At 39.7% G+C, this 19,531-nt stretch overlaps 1 protein-coding gene across 4 annotated transcripts in view; it reads right to left on the bottom strand.

Moving 5' to 3' along the window:
• Positions 1–9,241: 9,241 nt before the first annotated feature.
• DNM3 (dynamin 3) overlaps positions 9,242–19,531 on the bottom strand; it is a 638,181-nt gene continuing 627,891 nt past the window's right edge. For 2 of the 4 annotated variants that reach the window (XM_069545637.1, XM_069545641.1), the window contains 2 exons: positions 10,533–10,577; positions 9,242–9,428 (listed from right to left, as the gene is read on the bottom strand). In XM_069545637.1, coding sequence (XP_069401738.1) covers positions 10,556–10,577 — 22 coding nt within the window. In that variant the 3' untranslated portion in view covers positions 9,242–9,428; positions 10,533–10,555. The remainder of the gene's footprint in view (positions 9,429–10,532; positions 10,578–19,531) is intronic. The other 2 variants (XM_069545635.1, XM_069545639.1) reach the window with 1 other exon arrangement.

Here is a 19,531-nt window from a genome sequence, read left to right as displayed (position 1 = left end):
TTGGTTGCCTCACAACCAGGCTATAGTGGAATTAGAAAAGGATCACAGAAGGATAACTGGAATAACCAAAATGGTAGGAATCTGAGGGAAAGGAGGCTGGCCTATGAAACCAGATTAGAGCATAGAACCACCACAGCCTGCAAGAAAGGCTCAAAAGAGATCCAGTCATTGCCTATAAAATGGTTAGTGACGAAAGTGAATGTTATTTGCTCACCAAATCATGCCTTATATAGGAAGGTTTTTGTTGTTTAAGTTGTGTCCAACTCTTTTGCGACCCTATGGAGTGTAGCCCACCAGGCTCCTCTCTGTCCATGGGATTTTGCAGGTGAGAATACTGGAGTGGGTTGCCGTTTCCTTCTCCAGGGGGGTCTTCCTGACCCTGCGTCTCCTGCCACGTCTCCTGCATTGTTAGGTGGAGTCTTTGCTGCAGAGCCACTGGGGGAGCCCTTCTAGGACAGACACCTTTGAACAGAAAATTTAAGACAAAAAATTTTATAAACGTTCTACATGCAAGTCCAAAATGTTTCACAAGCCAGGGATATAGACGGGATCCAAAAGTTGTGGGGTGGGGGGATGCAAATAAAAAAGCCATAAATGCCTTGTAAGGACATGTTCAGAAATCCCAAACCCTTAGGCATTGCCACCTGAAGGGTGATGAGCTCATATATGGCAGCTTCTTTGGGCTGCTGCTGGCATAGGGGTGCAGGCCTGCTTAATGACCAATAGGCCCTAATGTGACAATTCCTGAGAAAGTTACTCATCACTTAAGTATGTAGTCTAATCAGCCTTCTAAATTTATACCACACTGAAAGGGTCCAAGTAGGATATCAATGATCTAAATTTCCAGGGAATATTAATTATGGTGTGTGTGTGGGGGTGGCTGGTAGAGGGAGGAAGGGAAGAGTAGCATTGAAATAAAAATCCTTGTAATTATCCTCCAATTAAAAAAAAAGCCCAACCTATCAAATACTTAACTTATATAAGAAGCTATACTCCTTTCTCCCAGCTCTGTTTCTTGTTACCATAAGTTATAAGTAAGGCGGGATGGTGGCAAGCTAGAGCAAGGATAGAGGGATGGGAAGGCAGTTTTGCCCATCCTTCCAAAATGGTACCAGGGATTGTAGTCGAGATGGAAGGAACAAGGAGAGGTTGAGGCCCAGGGCAGCAGGTGTGCTGGATTTTGTGGTGTGGAGCGTGACTGGTATGTAGCTAGAATGCTGTGCATGGATCTGAGTGTTCCCACACCACAGTGGTTCTGTGGCAATCAAACTGATACCAGTGTTATGCCTGTATGCTGTGCTAGTACTGTAAACTTTTGGGTGTGCTTTTGGGAAGCTGGCTTAAATTATGGATTTAAGAATTCACACAGCATGTTCAAGGAAGTATATGGAGCCCATCACTTACATCTTTAAACCAAAGGCTCAAGGTCAAAAAACAAAAACAAAACAAAAACAAAAGCAAGCCAGCAGAGGGCACCAGTCACACAATTTTACAATATTTCAAACTCTTCGAATGCAGGAAAATAGGCCTGGGACATAGTGCCATCTTGTGGAAGTTATTGATACTCCGTTTTATAATGAAATTCAATGTAAGTCTTGAAATGCATCCAGGGCTAACTGGTAGGCTGTTGCTTTTAATGCTTTATCAAGTCCCTCTTTATCCCTTATTCTCTTCCCCAATATCTATTTATTGTCCACCTAGGCCCACTTCTATTCACTTTCTACCATTCACATTTTATGATGTTTAACCTTAGAAATGTATTCATTCAACAAATACTGAACACTAACTATATGACAGATACCACTTGTTCTGTCTGCTTGAGATACACCTACATAGGAGTAAAATAGACCAAGTTCCTTGACCTAGTGAAGCATACATTCTAGCAAGAGGAGACAGATGATAAACATAAGCAGAAGGTAATAAAACTATTGAAAAAAAAGGAAAAAGTAGCAATGGAATTCAATAAGGGGGTCAGGGTAGGTCTCACAGAAAAGGTAACATTTAGCAAAAGGTTTGGAAGGAAGTGAGGGAATTATCCAGGGTCTCAGGGGAAAAGCATTCCAGGCAGAGGGAGGAGCCGCTGCAGAGACAGAAGAAGGCATGACGTGTTTGGGGAATAGCCAGGAGTGGCCGAAATGAAGTGAACGAGGCAAGCAGAAGAGGAGGCCAGAAAGGGAATGTGGGAGGCTAGGCTCATTCTGGATGCTGTGGGGCAAGAGTAGAAGCAGAAAGCGTTAGAGGAGGCTCAAGCAGGGGATATGGTGGTGCCACAGACCACAGTGATAGCAAAGGAAGTGGTGGAAAACAGTCACCTTCTGGATATAGTTTGCAGGTATAGTCAAGAGCTTCCTAATATATTAGACGGAGGGCATGAACACAAGAGAAGAATCATAAAAGACTCGAGGGTTTTGGCCTGAGCAAATTGAAAGATAGAGACAGCATCCATTGAGATGGGGGCCCAGGAGATATGGGGTAAGATTCTGGGGAGGAGGGTCAGGAGTTCAGTTTGGGGCATGTAGACATGTATGAAATGTAGACACCCGAGATGAAATGCTGAGTAAGGAGTTGCGGATATGAGTTTGAATTTCAGGAGCAATGTATGGGATGGAGATATAAATTTAAGATTTGCTGGTATATCAATGGCATTTAATGCTATGTGACTGGATGACATCACTAGGAAGGAATTTCATATAGAAGAGGACTAAGAAATCCAAAGTAAAATGTTGGAGAGAAGAATAAACAAAAAGATTTGGAAAGCACAACCACTGAGGCAGGAGGAAGATAGAGTTTAGAATCCTGGAAACCAAGTGCAAATGATTCAGGAAGAGGGGATGGTCAACTGTGATTAGATCAAAATCTGAAAAATCAAGAAAGCAAGGACTGAGCATTGATCATTGGATTTAGCTAGGAGGAGGTGATTGGTGTCCCTTAATATATATATTTGTGGAGTGGTGAGAATAGAAACCTATTTGAAGTAAGTTTAAGAGAACAAGAGAAGAGAAATCGGATCAGCAATACAGGCAACTCTGGAAGTTTTGCATCAAAAGGGAACCAGGAAATAGGTCAGAAACTGAAGGGAGGTGAGGGCAAGGAAAATGTCTTTTTTTAAGATGGGAGAATGTTTGTGTATTGATGGAAATGAAACAGTAGAAAGTTGATGTGAGAAAGGGGAGAATTAACTGCTGAGGTCATGTTCTTGAGCAAGTGAGAGGTGATGGGATCTACTGCACAGGGGAGGGACTGGCTTCAGGAAGAGAAGGAAGAGTTGGTCTCTGGGAACAAGTGGGAAGGCATAACGTGTAGATACAGATGCAGGTAAGTGAGTAGATGGCTAGTGGACAGATGAGGTGATGGGAATCTGTGGATGTTCTTTTCTGATTGCTTCAATTCTCTCAGGGAAGTAGGAGGCAAAGAATCAGCTGAGATGTGAAAGTGAAGGGAACTGATGGAATGAGGGGATATGAAACAGTTTGGTACACTGGGGGAGTGGATGAACTAGGGATGCTTTAGTATAAATGCCGAGCAGTAGTAAGGAAGGGCTCACTTGAGACTGGTAGTCATGAATTTAAAGTGAAGTTGGGTGTGTGTGTGTGTGTGTTTTGCTGACCTTGTACAGCTACATGAGCACAAACTAGAGCAGATGGGGAGTTGAATTTACCCAGGATGGTGATTAATCAGATTGAGAGAAAGGCAAGGGAGAACAGTAATTATACATGGGCATGATTATAATGATTGGCCATGGAATTTAAATTGAGTAAGAAGGAGAATGAACCTCAAGAAGGGTGAAAAGCAGGGAGATGAAGGACAGGGCAAAGTTCTATGGACTGGAGGTTCACGGGGTTTGGAAGCCAGGAAGTAAAGGCCGGAGAAAAGATAAAGACAAGGTTGTGACTTTGGAAGTGAATAGCTGAGGTGGGGGGAGGGCAGCGATATTGGAGGAGTGAAGTCTAAGGAAATGAGAAGTGAGATGGGAGTAGGGTGTTGGAAGTAGCACCTACAGGTAGGTGGGAATCTCCAAGAATTAAGACAGGAGAATGACAGTGAAACAGGAGCTAAAATCATCAGGAGATAAGGGAGAAAGAACTGAAGGTTGGTAGATGAATGAACATATGGACCAGAGCCTTGTGGGGCGCTAATGACTAATTTCCTGAGAACCATGCAAACTTCCAACAGTGGGGCCATGCCATTTCTAGTGAAAGTTTGATTTTGGGGAACGTGATCAGGGCTGAAGTGAGAGCCAGGGTTTGACCAAGGTCCTGGGAACCATCAGGACTGAGGAGGGCGGCTCCTCGGACCACTGACAGGGCTCTGGCCAGCTTAGCTGCAGCCAGAGGCGGAGGAGAAATGGCTGAGGTTCTGTAGGAATGAGCTAGCTTACCAGCCCACTGCTTTTGGCTTAGGATTTACAGCTCACAGGTGCAATTAACTTTGGCTCATTTACTTGGGGAACAATAGCAATCACCAGCCAAATCAAAAAGTCCTTTTCTTCCCAGATCTGTTACTGTGATTAACAGGAAGACTCCGCAGAGACAAGGGAGGCTCTGCTTCCCCACAGGCCAACATCTGCTGGGCACCAGGGGCCTAGCAACACCACGGTTCAGGTGCCATCTAGCCTGTAGTATGACACAGGGGAAAGAGTGCCCAAGGAAGAGCCTTAGAAAGGCATGGCCTTTTCTGTCATCATCCAGCAGCGGCTGGCACCTGGGTTTCAGGATCAGCCTGAGCGAGGTCTTGTGCCCTAACAGACTAGCTCTCCAGTCCCTTGACTGTACTTTTGCAGGGGTGGTGGAGCACATTTACCAGAGCTGAGGTCGAGAGGTACTGTCCCCTCAGTCCCCTGAAAAGCTAGCTTTCCCCAGCTTAGGGGGCTGCTCCTGCTTTTCCCAGCTCACTTACAGGACGGCCCTGGGGCCTTTTGCAGAGCCCAAGAACACTTGGACTCTGGTCAGTGAGAATACTGCGGGTCTCCTGCTCTTTCTAAGTTGCAAAATAAACAGATCTTTAGGCCCCAGGCAGCTTTTGTGTTTGAGGCTGAGTGTGTTTCTGTCTTTAAAAGAGAAAAATGCAGCAGGAGGAACAGTCTCCTTGGCACTAACTTCTCTTTGCTGCCTCTAAAATATAGTCACAGAGAGGAGGATGAAAAGTGAGCCCTTAAGAATCTGAAAGACTTGTTTTTCCATTGTGTTATATGGAGCTTCAAAAATATCCTTTGTTAGCAGCTGTTTTGAGAGGGAGGACCCACTTCAGTGTTACTATCTTGAGGATCATAATCTCTTTGGACCCTGGGGCTTGCTAAGACTGTCTTTACTGTGTGCCCCCTCAAGAGGATCACTGAAGATGTGAACTGTGGAGAGATCAGGATCTGATAAGAAGTACTATAAAATGTGATTTGATTAAAAACACCATGAGAGTAGCAGTTTATAGCCTTGACTCATCCAACAACCTACCACCTAATCTGATCTCAAATGTTGACAGTACTGTGATCTAATAGTAATTTATAGTATTAAAAAATAAAAAAACAAAATACAGATGTATATTCAAATAAACTTACTTACAAAACAAAAAAGAGGCTCAAAGACTTGGAGAATGAACTTATTGGAGGGAAGGACGGGAGGAAGGGATAATTAAGGAGTTTGGGTTGGACATGTACACACTGCTATATTTAAATGGATAGCCAACAAGGACCTACCATATAGCACAAGGAACTCTGCTCAGTGTTATGTGGCAGCTTGGATGGGATGAAGTTTGGGGGAGAATGGATACATGTATATGCATGACCGAGTCCCTGTGCTGGTCACCTGAAACTATCACAACATTGTTAATTGGTTATACAAAATAAAAAGATTAAAAAAAAACACAGATGTATATTATGGTAATGAAGGCAGCTAGTGTGTCCATTTAAATGAGGAACATACAGGGGTGTGGTAGCATTTGAGCTCCATCTGATTTATTCAGATATAGATTCTGTAGGATTATAAAGGGCAATAGAGGTTTTCTTGTTTTTTAGCAATCTTTTCTCTCTGGATGAGGATCATGTCTTTGAAATGGATTCACAGTTGCAAAGATTTATTTTAGAATCTATGAAACTGGACTAAAGATTCTAATATAATTTTCTGAGTTAAAAAAATACCTAGTGCTGAGTTATAAAACAGATGTTGGCAAGTACAGTATTTTTTCAAACTCAGGGATGAAAAGGACTGAAGGGTCCAAGCTCCAAACCCACTGAAGGTGTCTGTGTTTGTATGTGAACAGCTGAGGTTATCTCCTTATCCCTTCTTGGCTCTCAACTTCGAGGATGTTTGCTGAAAAATGCTTCAGTGTACATGTGGCTCCCAAGGCTTACCAGTGGAAATCTCTAAGGAGAGTATGGCAAGTTTTTTTTTTTCTTTTCTTTTTAACTTTTCCCTACCTTTAGTTCTCTTTTCTCCATCTCTTGCGTGGTCTGGGAGTTTCTAGCTGGAGGCTGGAGGACTCTCACTCCTCTCACTGAGTCCAGTGGAAGACCAATGCAGGACACCTTCTGAATCTAAAGCCTTCTTGTTAGAAGCCAAAGCAAAGTTAACAACAGACTGCTTCAGTTTCAATCCCACTATGTCTTCCTCAACCCACACTTAATGTGATTTAGAGTCTTCTATTACACTATTCCATGAGAAATGAAAAGTTAGGTTTCTGATTGGCTGAAATGAGTTCTGTTATTTCTTTGTCAGAGGTCAAAATCACCACATTCTAGAATGCTAGCAGGCTTTGGGTCAAGTGGATAATCTGATTCTAGGATTCAAATAGTTGCTTTAGCATGGAAGTCAGTAACAGTTCTCCCTGGAAAAAAGTCCAAAAATTAATCCTGTCATAGCTTATATTGGAATTTCTTATTTACCTATTTTGTCAGCTACTTTTATACTATTAAAGTCTCTGATATTCCCAGCAACTAGGACATTCTTATAAATTCAAGAAATGTTTGATACATAAATGAAGGGATGGGAATACTTAAGAATGTGTATTAAAGATATAATAGTTTATTTCTCCCAAAGATCCTGAATCACCTCTGAAGAACTGTACTTCTTCAGCTCTCTGTCCAATATTGAGGGGTGAGGAGGGTGGGAAAGCTGAGCAAGAATATATTATAAAACACAGAAATGGTATGAACAATAAAGAAAAATGAACAAACCTCTGAATAGTTTAATTTTACTCCAGGCTTCTTCCCACATCCACCACCCCATCCCGTCAGTCCCCTTTCTTCTCACCAGTCTAATGTGAGGATGGGGCCATACCTGTTGGTTGAAGAGATGGATTAGGATTGCCAGGGAATCATTTTATTCAATTATGACTTGAGCTTTACGTTCTCATGGTCATCAGATCAATCTAAGTTTTAAACATCTAAATGGTATAACATTGCACATAGAAACAAGTTCAAAATTAAGACAGTGGAAAAATACCAAACACTTAAAAAAAGAAATGAATTGATGAAAACCTTCCTGTTGACAACCTCCTTCCTGTTTGTATTTGGGGAGGTGGTGTGATATAACCCGGGAACTCTGGGTCTGTTGGGATGAGAATGCTGTCAAATGAGAATGTTACACAATAAGAATACTGATTTAAAAAGTTAAATGTCTGGACTGAAGGTGAAAGGAAGGGCAACAGACTGCAAGCTGTGTGGTAGTCTGCATCAGTTCAGTTACTTTGAGGTAAAGTTGAGCTTTGGTTGATCCTCTGCTTTGGTATCTTTGAATTTCCTTAGTCACCAGCGTTCTGATTCTCAGTCACTGGACCTGTGATGCAAGTACACACTAATGTATTAACATGCAAGATGAAAATTTTCACCTGAGAGATAAGCTGGTTTTGCATTTTGGGGAGGAGCATGTAGTCCTTGAAAAAGATTTTTATGGCCCAGAGAAAGGACATTGGTAGCGAGGGTCCTCATTGCTGTACTGAGGTGGTTCTTGCCCACACCTGAGCTGCCTCTCCTTTCCAGTGCTTGTCTAGATCAGCCAGGAAGTGAGTGGAACACAGAGTCCTGATCAAGTGTTTTACTTTCCCATCCTGTAGCTTCTTTCTTCATGTGCTAAAGCGAGGCACATGGAGAAGTGATCCAAGAGGGGATCCTTTAAAATTCTAATGTAGAAAATAAATATTCAAAAAGAAAACTCCGAATTAAATCTCAAGCCTTTAGTGGAAGGCTTCAGATCACATATTTGGCAGGATAAACTATGTTACCATAACAACTTATTGACCACAGACGTATTAATTCATCTTTTGTTACCCAAGCATTATTGTCCCGAGTGTTTCAACAGTCATTAATATAACAAATCACCAGCCACAGACATTAGTTTCTACAAAAATCTCCCAGTCAATAGTGTGTTAATAATAATCATTTTATTTGGGTAAGTCTTTGGGATTAGTTTTTAATGATAGCTTAAAATTTCAGTGTTGAAATTATCATTTGAGGATTAAGGTATAAAAAAAGTTCTCTTCCTGAAAACTCATAAAGATTTTGTTCTTCCAGTACTTTACTGACATCATTAGGAATCTTCTCAATGTGGCAACATTGCTTTGCCTTGTACTTTTACTCGAATGATATGTTTTTTCCCCTGAACTTGCCAAATAGAATATATGAGGTTTACATGTTTCAGACCAAAAATTTCTCCCATAATCTAAAATAATCTTATGTACTTTATTGCCTAAAAAACAATGAAAATAGGAAAAAATGTCTTTAGTTCAGTTGCTTCAGTTCAGTTCAGTTCAGTCGCTCAGTCGTGTCCAACTCTTTGTGGCCCCATGAATCGCAGCATGCCAGGCTTCCCTGTCCATCACCAACTCCCGGAGCTTGCTCAAACGCATGTCCATCGAGTTGGTGATGCCATATAATTATCTCATCCTCTGTCGTCCCCTTCTCCTCCTCCAAAATGTCTTGGTGCAAAATGTCTTGGTGCAATAATAATTATTAATGAGATTCCTGGGAGCAGACTGAATTTATTTGGTTCTCTGTGTCTTTTCTAGACACCCAGGATTTTTGCTTCATCTTTCACTCTTCTATTGGACAGACATTTCACCTGAAGATCGATTACTATTCTCCACCAAATATCCTAAATCACAATGCTTTAAGAACTTCAAATCAGTCAGTCATTTTCAATTGAAGCTCCTTTGCTGGTCAAATTATGTATTTTTCACCTTACCTGGTTTTAGTTGAAACAAACTCCTACTTTAACTTGTATCTTCTTTAGAAAAAGAAACAGAACACATTTCATTTTTTATATAGAATAAACTTTGTTTTTATTATAGACATGGATCAAAAATAAAAGTTTTTCTGTACATATGACATACAGTGCAAATGAAAGGCTTTTAAATACCACAGATAGACATGTTGTCGGACACAAAAGGAGATGAATGATGGGGGTTAGGATGGTCGTCCAGGAACTGCAGGAGGGGGTCGCCTAGTGAAAACAAAACAAAATAATAAAAAGAAAAACACAGATGTGGAAGAAGAAAACAATGTTTAAACCAGAAAACAAATCCGAATAAGAGCATGCAAAAATAATCCCACAAAAATCAAATTTAAATCAGACAAAAAACATGCAGACATGCAAGGGAAATGAGAGATCACGTGGCATAGTAAGCAGCTCCTGGGCCGTTTCCTGGCTACCAGTCATGTGCTAGGTATGAGCCATTTGAGCCTACTCCAAACCTGTATTATTTTGTACCATGGAATGATGTTCACGCAATCATATTCAGGAAAACTGGGAACAGTACCAGAGCCACATACCTTTATAACTTGAGTATTTGTTTCCCAACCCTGATTTTGTGACAGTTATTTTCAAAGATTTCAATAAATGTTGTGAAATCTCCATAGGGGGAGAGGGAGTTGATATAGCAATATGACAGGGGAAATTTTTTTTTAAGATGAAGGACAGTAGAAGGCAGCAAGAGATCAGATAAGCAATGTAATCACAAGGTGGAAAATATCAGGGGTCGATCTTAGAGAAAAGGATTGGTAAATGAGAATTTCGTCCAGGTGAAAATCCTGTTGTGATAGCCTTTCTAGGCGCAGGCAAATTCAGAGGCTACATCTGGTTCATGGTGACGTGAGGATTTTGTAAAATTTCTCTTTGACTCCAAGTTAGGTGCAACTGAAGCTCTGATTTATTCTGAACTGGGTCCAGGGTAAGTGAAATTTGGTTTGCTGGCTCTTTCTCTGTATCCCTAGCCTGGCTTGCATCTTGTCACGTTCACTGGATGTGAAAGAAGGATCCAGAGATGTGGTTAGTTTTGACATCAGCGTCTCTGGATGATGGGCTGGTAGAGAAGATACAGCAAAGGCTACAGAGCAATGCACAGCTCTGTAAGTAGGAAAACAGCAGGCCAGTGAAGCTTTCCCATGGGTTTCCTGCAAAAGTCTACATTTAATTTCCTCTTTGTAACCCAACTGGTAATGAGCTCAACGTTACAGCAAGCCATAGAACTGTGAGGTTAGTTCAGTACCCCGCTCCCTGTGGGACTTCTTTTTGGCTACTCATCCAGGTGTTCAACAACATACTCACTTCCATCCTACTTCTGTAACACTTCAGTGAGTGGAGCAAGGAGGTCTACAAAAAAACAAAAACAAAAACAAACTTCTTTTTCATCTTCTATAAAATGTTAATGGAGCCAAGCTGACTGGGGTAGTTCTTAGCAACAGTGAAAAATGATCTTACCTTTCCTAAAGTCCAAGACCAATTTTTCTTTGGTCCAATTTAAGCTGGCTGCACTTAAGGAGGCCTCCCATCCATTTATATGATGAACTTATTATGGGTCCGTAACCTTTCAACTGTGGGGGGTCTGCAAGCCTTTAGCTTTAGAGATCCAGGTAATGGGTATCCCTAGTGTTTTTGTGAAGAAAGTGTAATTAAATTCCTGTCAGGCTTGCTGAGATTTATCACCTGCCCAGCAAACAGAAACTATTTTTGAGTTCTGAAGGGGCTTTAGAACACTTTAATGACCTCAGCAGGGTGGGGAGGTGAGCCATTAAATTGAACAGCAAGTCCACAGTGCTAAAGCAACATTTTGTCAGCATATGCCAAAGCACTTTCCTGTTTGAGTTTGGTGTTCTAGTCCAGAAACAGGGTCAGAAGCTTTATGTCTTGGAATATATTTCATGAACAGCTAGAACGTTTGCTTCAACCGTCAGAGAAATGTGTATATGTTTATCCCCTTAGCTCTTTTCTTTCCTCTTCACTGACCCTGTATCTAACTTTCCACTTGTTGCCAAAAAGGCATCCTTGGTGATGACACCATACATTGGCTCAGTGCTACTTCTATTACGGATCTTGGCAATTTTTTTTTTTTTTTTTACTATTTCCAGAATCTTCTATATCAGGGATCTCCAACCTCTGGGGATATAATGACTGATGATCTGAGACTGAGCTGAAGTAATAATAATTAGAAATAAAGTGCACATTAAATGTAATGCATTTGAATCATCCTGAAATCATCCCCACCCCCTGAACCTCTGCCCTGGTCAGTGGAAAAAGTGTCTTCCACGAAACTGATCCCTGGAGCCAAAAAGCCTGGGGACCGTTGCTCTGTGTTACTTAACACAATGCTGAAATGCTTGAAGGCATTTGCTGAAAATACTGGAGCTTTTTATATGAAGGGCAACAAAGAACTTTCTATTGTTGCCACTTCTAACAATTGAAACTTGAAGTACTGAGTTTGGACTACTGAGTGGGGATACTGAGTTGCTAACACTTTTGAAAGCTCATCATGCCAGCATTCACTGCACAAGCAAATTCTCCCTAGTCAAGATGATCATTTCAGGTTATACCTCCTTAAGTTTTCTGAAAATAACTTAAGAGAATCATTTGGCCAAAACAGGAAGTAAAAGGGCAGGAAAAACTGTGTGTACAACATGGGCATAATTCATATATACATAAAAGGCCCCATTATTCATAAGAATAATGAATTACCCACATTCTCTTGGATCTACCTCAATGCTGCAATCTGTTCTTATGGTGACATTCCTCTGGCAAGAGCCCTGGGAAGGCCTTCCTTACAACTTTGTTCTCTTCTGTTACAATCTCACAAAACATGCTCTGCTTGTTTCCTTTGCCCATCACTTAGATAACTTCACATCCCTGAGAAGTGGGTGAGCCAGAAGGCTTGGGAAAGTAAGACAAGAAAGGCAGTAAAAACAGGTGTTCTTCTCAATGTTTCTCTGATGATCTCCACTTTAAGTCAACTTCGATCTCTCCCTTCACAAGAATACATTAGGGGTAATATAATTAATTCAAAGGAGTGCAAAAATTGTCTTCCATGAAACCAATCCCTGGAACCAAAAAGGCTGTGGACTGCTGCTCTATGTTACTTAACCCAATGCTGAAGTGCTTGAAGGCATTTGCTGAAAATACTGGGACTCACTCAGCCTACCTCTCTCAGGTAATTACATGACCCCCAATGTATTCTTCTGAAGGGAGAGATCTAAGTTGACTTAAAAGTGGAGATCATCAGAGAAGCATTGAGAAGAATGCCTGTTCTTACTGCCTTTCTTGTCTCATTTTCCCAAGCCTTCAGTATTTTCTCTCACTTTGGAGTGAGAGAGTCACAGTCGTATTGAAACTGATCTGAGTTCTCCACAAGGCTCCCCGGGATGCATGGCACGTCTGTCACTACCTGCTTTCAGGTCTCCTGCTCCTATGTGACCTTCCTGGTTGCGTCTCAGACCCCACTGTGACAAAGCACCAGCATACCAGGAGGATGGTCCTAGATTGGGATCTCTCGTTACGATGACATTTTATTTTATCACCCAACTTTGTGTTAGTGATGGTCTGTACTGGGATAATCTCACTCAATGCATTTGCCTTGAGGCGAAGAGCTGACTCAGTTGAGAAGACCCTGATGCTGGGAAAGATTGAGGGAAGGAGAAGAAGGGGACGACAGAGGATGAGATGGTTGGATGGCATCACCGACTCAATGGACATGGGTTTGGGTAGACTCTGGCAGTTGGTGATGGACAGGGAGGCCTGGCGTGATGTGGTTCATGGGGTTGCAAAGAGCCGGACACAACTGAGCAACCGAACTGAACTGAACCTAGCCTAAAGCCACTAAAGCAGTGTTTCCTAAGGCATGTACCTCAGAACACTAGTCCTGTAGTACAGTTCATAGATGCTCTATGAACAAAGCATTGATGTTAAAATAAATCTGAGAAACATGGAGACACTAGCCCTGTAATCTGATATGAGAGCTCCTGTAGAGTCTTCTAGTAAAGAAACCTTTAGTGTTTAGTCATCTTTTCCCAAGTATATTTAATCGAGAGGGTCTTGGTGTATGAATGTGTAAAACATTAAAATCTCATGGAGTGGACTTTGGGAAACTCCAAATTAAAGTTGTAGTTTCAGCCAACATCTGTTGCATGCACTCTCTAAGTATCAGGCTGCCTCAGTATGAAAGAACTTCAAGAAATGGTCTTAAAAGGGGAAATGTCAGGTGTGTGATGAAATGAGTACTTCTCAGTATGAGATTTAAAGATTCCAGCAGAAAAATAAGAATCTTGAAAACTAATCGGGCAGGTATTTACATTGATGTCAGAACTATTTTAAAAATACAAATGGAAATCTGCCAAACAGTTACAATAAGGTCCTTCAGTTTGGGTATTTCTATCAGGAACAATTCTGAATAAAGAATCATGCAGTAAGACACACACAACACAAGGGCACAGCAGGATTCGCATCCTGAGTCTTTCTTCCGTTAAGAGGCTTCCTCTGAAGACACTTATGGATCCTCTCACAGAACGTGTATAGACATGAGAAAGAAATTACAACAGGAAAGTGTGAATTAACCCAACAGTCTTTCCAGTTCATCTTTCCACAAGGAGTCTATCCTGAACACAAAGGGAAAGTAAATCAAAATTTCTCCCCTCCCATTCCCTTCTTACAAACAGTCTTTCTCTATTCTCTGGAAATTCAGGTAGGATAAGGACATGTGTAACTACTGAACACTCTTCCATTCTCTTAATACTGGGGAAATGAAAAGTGGTAACTTCTCCCATCAATGCACCATGAGTAAACAATGGAGGTCAACTGTTGAGTCGGAAGCTCAATTACTTTCTGTAAGAAATGCCTTCTGTAGACCTAGATTTTCAGAATCACTTCCTTTTCAATAGCCAAGTGTCGTGGTGCTTCTTGGGAAGTGTCACTTTGCACACTCCAGCAGCCTAAGGTTTATGTCCTTCTTTAACTTAGTAAAACAATGACTTCAAGTCAGCAGTAAAATGTTTCCCACTCTCCTGCCTTTGATTTGTTCAACTTTCTCCCTTTAAAAATTTCATTCTTTCCCAAATTAATGACCTTAATGTCAAATGCTATCATTCTCCATACTGGTAATTCTGGGACAACTGGATTAAAAAGAGTTCTAAGTATTTACAAGTCAGATCTTACCGATAAGCAAAGACATGACTCAAATATATACAAGAATGAGGAAGGGGGAGTCCTTCAAATGTTATCATTTATTTCAGGTTCAGTAGTACAGCTTCACATTTTCACAATAGGTACACATGACCTTCTAGAATGATACAGGATTTAAAGGAAGTTGCTTCAAAATGTCCATTCACAGAGTCCATCCATATATATCAGCAATAAGAAATCCTGAAAGTGCCAAGAAGACAGTGAAAAGTATTCTGGCTCAAATTAATTAAAGAACTGACACAAAAGGCAATATTTTGCTTCTGTACACTCCTTCTTAATATAAAAAAGCAAAAAAACTAGTTTGCTTTTGAAAAGGGAGAGAAAAGAAACATAGGCAAGCAAAACAAATGCTATACATATGAAATTAAACAGAAATCAAGTAATAGTAGAATTTCTGATTGGGAAGGATCATTTTTATCAAATTGACAACAGACAATGCAAGAGATTAGACAGAATAATTTTACAGTAATTTAAAAAACATTACATTAAGAAATCAGAGGGTAAAAATAAAAAAGAAATGAAGCCTTGAGCTGAGCCATGTGTAAAACCTCAGACCAGAGAGATGAGTGTGTGTGTTTGTGTGTGTGTGTGTAAGTCACTCAGTCATGTCTGACTCTTGGCGACCCCATGGACTGAAGCCTGCCAGATTTCTCTGTCCATGGAATTCTCCAGGCAAGAATACTGGAGTGGGTTGCCATTCCCTTCTCCAGGGGATCTTCCCACCCCAGGTCTCCCATATTGCTGTCAGGTTCTTTACTGTCTGAGCCACCAGGGAAGCCCAGACAGGTGAGAAGTCTCACCAATATACCAGTATGAACAGGTCTTAAGACAAACATGAGATTCTTCCTTGAGTTCCCTCTCTTTTGTTCTCATATATACCAACATTCTTACACATATATACAGATAGCAATGCATATACAACATATGCTTCAAAATCTTAAAATTTCACAATGCAGAACACCACATAATGTTAAACATACCAACTAGACAGGGTGACTGAAGATTATCTAAAAGACACACTTGAGCTTTTGAGAAAGGAATGAGCAATCTTGGGAACCAATAACTGTTTCTTGGAAACTATCAACAGCCTCATTCACATTAAACTCTGAGTTCATAGCTTTCGGTCCTCTTGGTGAAATAATATAAAACTCATGGCTTGAGTCTCAAATATTATCTTCTTTCATCAAGTTCCATAGTTCAAAGACCTACTATTTAAGCTTTATTCTCAACATTAAGGAGATTTCTGTCGATTTCAAATAATTATACTGTCTGACAAATGAAAAATGTCTACCTGAAAAAGTGAATAGATGACTTGCCTTTGAGGTATTACATAACTTCTTCCCTGCATTTTAAGCAATTTACTCAGAAAAATCCACTACTTGTATTATTATACTGCTAGATCCCTCTAAAAGTTTGACATTTACCATAGAGAAAAAGATGACTATATAGACCAACTTAGCTTTAAAAGATTCAGCTCAGCAATCTAAGAATAATTTTTATAATTCTATCAGCGATCTTAAAGGTAGGTTTACAGATCTTACTATGAGCTAGCTATATTGGCAAAGATAATTTCTTCTTTAAGAGCAATGTTGTGAATTTAGATGTAAATGTCTGTAGATTATCATTATTGTTTTTGTCTGCAGATGTTATTCTACCATGTTGTCATGGAAATTCTGAGCCTGTGCCTCTCAGAATGAATACAATACAAAAAAAATTTTGTACACCCCATGTATGTTTGGAAAATGAACCACTGTTATCACATATTATGGCAGATACTCTAACGCTAACTCTTGTAGTAGCATAATTTAAAAAATAATTCATACACATACAAAGCACATGTATACATATTTACACTCATACATATACATATATACATGATACACATACAATCACATTCATGCTCATGGCATTTTAACAGGTAATTTTAAACCTACTTGCCCAAAAGGGCACAAAATACATGTACTTACACAAATTTACTATGTATATACTATACACATAGTCTGTATAGAGACACATGCATAGAAAGTATGTGTGTACACAGAAAACAGCAACATTTGTCACATACTGGTATTAGGTCCCATTTCATACTTAAGAATTATGGCTACAGTCTACACTAAAAAGTCATAAAATGAATATATATGACTACTCTTTAATTCTAAGGTCGGAAGGCTTATAGTTATATCACAGGAACTTGGTTTTACTATCACATTTTGGAATAGTGTTATTATCTGAACAAGTAGGCAATTTGCTAATTAAACAGACCCTACTGCTCTTCTATGTTACAGACTACAGCTTGAAGCAATATTCAGAGGAATCATTTTGGTAGATGACATCTGAAAATGTAATATATCTGTTCTAAATCAATACTATTTCAATCATCTGTCCACAACTGAGTTGATGGCAGGTCCAATTAGTCAATAAGCATGCAAGATTTAGCATGTGACAATAAAATAGATTTACTCATCAAATAAACACACAGTTTATTTTTTAAAATCCTAAAATCACTGTATGTTTTATTATACTAGACATGATGGAGCTACATCTGTTGTTCAGGCAACATTGGAGGAATCGGGGCAGTTACACGAAAGACCTGAAGTGTATGGGGAATACTTAGAAAGCTCAGTAAGTGACATTCCCATCTAAAGGCCTGATATGAACGCTGTCCTCCAAACTGCACATCCTAGAGCTTGTGACTTCACTTACATTGACTTCTCCTTTTAACAGGATGCAAACCCTTTGGGAAATGGGATTAATACTGATCACATGACACACTGCAGTAAAGTGAAAATATTTTCCAACATGATGCTGAGATTCCAGGAGAGAGGCTGGGTTCTATTAGAAATAGCTTAGAAGTAAAATGAAATAAAAATGTACACACAAGATGAGACAACTGAGACAGGGAAACTGTGGAGTTATAAACCTAGAGCAAAAGCCAAAGGTGGCAAACGCCATTGTTTATGACTGCATAAAACCAGTGCAAAGGAACTTGGAAAACCAATCTCCAATTTTCTTTGACATGGTTTGTGCTGATCTAAGAACACACCAGTGGTTATCCACAATATTTTCCTTTAACCAAAGGAAACTTTTGAAATATAGAAAAACGCAAAACCACATACAGCACAAAGCCAAACCCTGAAGTATATAATCCATTAGATGCCTATTTTAGAGAATTCAAAGGAAGAAGCAAAGGGAATCCTAAAAAGAGGAAAATTTCTAAAAAGATCTCACTGTAGACTATTCCTTTTCCTTAACATATTTCCACTCAGCTGCAATGCTGTTTTAAAAATACAGTATGTATCTTGCACCTCTGTTCCATTCACAAAGAGTTAATTTTTTCCAGGAGAAAACATAAGATACCAGAAGATTTAGGGTGGAGTTCTTTATACAATCATTTGTAATTTAAAAGTTGAAGGGCTCTTTTTGTAAATCTTGTATTCTCTGTTTTTGCCTGAGTGGCCTAGTTTTAACCCTTTAGAATAAGTTCAAAACAACACCATTCAACTTGGCAAGTTCTCTTTTTAATAACGGTTAAGCGTTTTTACTTCATACTTTACGGGTGTCTGCTTTGGGTATAAACTACACAGGAAATTAAAGTTAAGGTAATGTACAAATCATGTTTGCTGCTTTCAAAGGGAGACATTTCAGTTGGCTAACCTGATTTACTTCTGCAGAACATGAAATGGTGTCATGGGACACAAATAGGCAGTGAATATTTGGTCTGCCGTCTGGGGACAGTTAGCAGACAAAATTCCAGTTGGCTTCTGGCTGTTTCCTACGTGCTAATCATCTACTCCTAGGTAGTCCAAAAGTCAGCCTCGAGACTGAACTATTAACCCCCAGGCTAAGCTATACTTGTAAATTTTAGAAATGTTAGAATTTGCCAATTTGCTTTAAATCTTGATGTCTTAACTATTTTCTGGAAGGACCTGGAAAGAGACCCTGAAGTTGTTTGACTGCAGGAGAATGAGCTCTGCTCTTAAACCGGGGCATCTTTTTTTTCCATGCGAGGTCCCATTTTTAAAATATGGCTATCCTATAATAAGGCTCAGGATTTATTAAGGAAACCTAGAATGGATAAAAAGTTACATTAACCTGTTTCAAAGGTAGGCTAAATTTTTGCATTAGGTAATTACATATTTAGCATGGAAAGAGAGATATAGTTTTGCTCTAACTAAATAAATCGAATGGAATTAGTGTCAAAGTGTAGTCAGTCATGCCTAAAATCAGATCAATATAAAAAATTAAATATTTTCTATGCTAGCCTTCACTGTGATCTGTGAGGAGGTAAGTACATAGGTGAATAAAGAAATTACATTTGTCCGGATACTTCTTGAGATGTGATATTTTGCTTCTTCCTTAAACTCTGAAACTAGCCAAATTTACTGACTGACTACCAAAAAGCAAGCTTTGATTCACTGTTGAATATGCTTCTAGCATGAAGCAAAAACACACTGGCATGAGAAGCCTTCTAGAGCAAGCAATGCATTAACTTTTCCTTTGCAAACAACTTTGTCCTTCTGGAAAAGTTTTATTTTTAAGGAATCTTAATTTTAAAAATTATTCCTTATCAGTTTTATGAAATAAAGAGGAAGGAGAGAGGTTCTAAACAGGTAATCCTGGAGTAGGCAGAAACATTTATAACAGACAATATAATTTTCATCAGTCAAAACAGAATGCAGGAAAATAAGTATATATCATTTAGGTCTAAGCCCACCATCTCTTATCTCTTAAGAATTATACTGAATGGGCTCTCTGGTAGGTAATGTGGGAAACCTGTCAAAGCAATTTCAAATATATGTCAGGGTAGGCCAATGGTCCACAAAGCAGAGGGCTGCTATACAGCCTACTTTGGTCGATACAACATACAAAACCTTAAAGAGTCAGCAGTTTTCAACAGTCAAACCCCAAAAGTTTGACATACCATGAGCAATGAAGGTGAGTGGTGAATGCATTAGTCAAACTGGTTACTTGCCTACTGATGTCCACACATGCGACTACTCATGATTAACTGCAGCAGTTATCAAATATTTTGCTTTCATAAAATTCATTAGTAATTAACTGCCATGCCAGACACTTCGTTTAGTCTAACAGGGAGGATTCTA

This window comes from Ovis canadensis, chromosome 12 (assembly GCF_042477335.2).
Source record: "Ovis canadensis isolate MfBH-ARS-UI-01 breed Bighorn chromosome 12, ARS-UI_OviCan_v2, whole genome shotgun sequence".
In the NCBI taxonomy this organism is placed as follows: Eukaryota; Metazoa; Chordata; class Mammalia; order Artiodactyla; family Bovidae; genus Ovis; species Ovis canadensis.
This window is presented reverse-complemented; position numbering and strand designations above follow the sequence as displayed.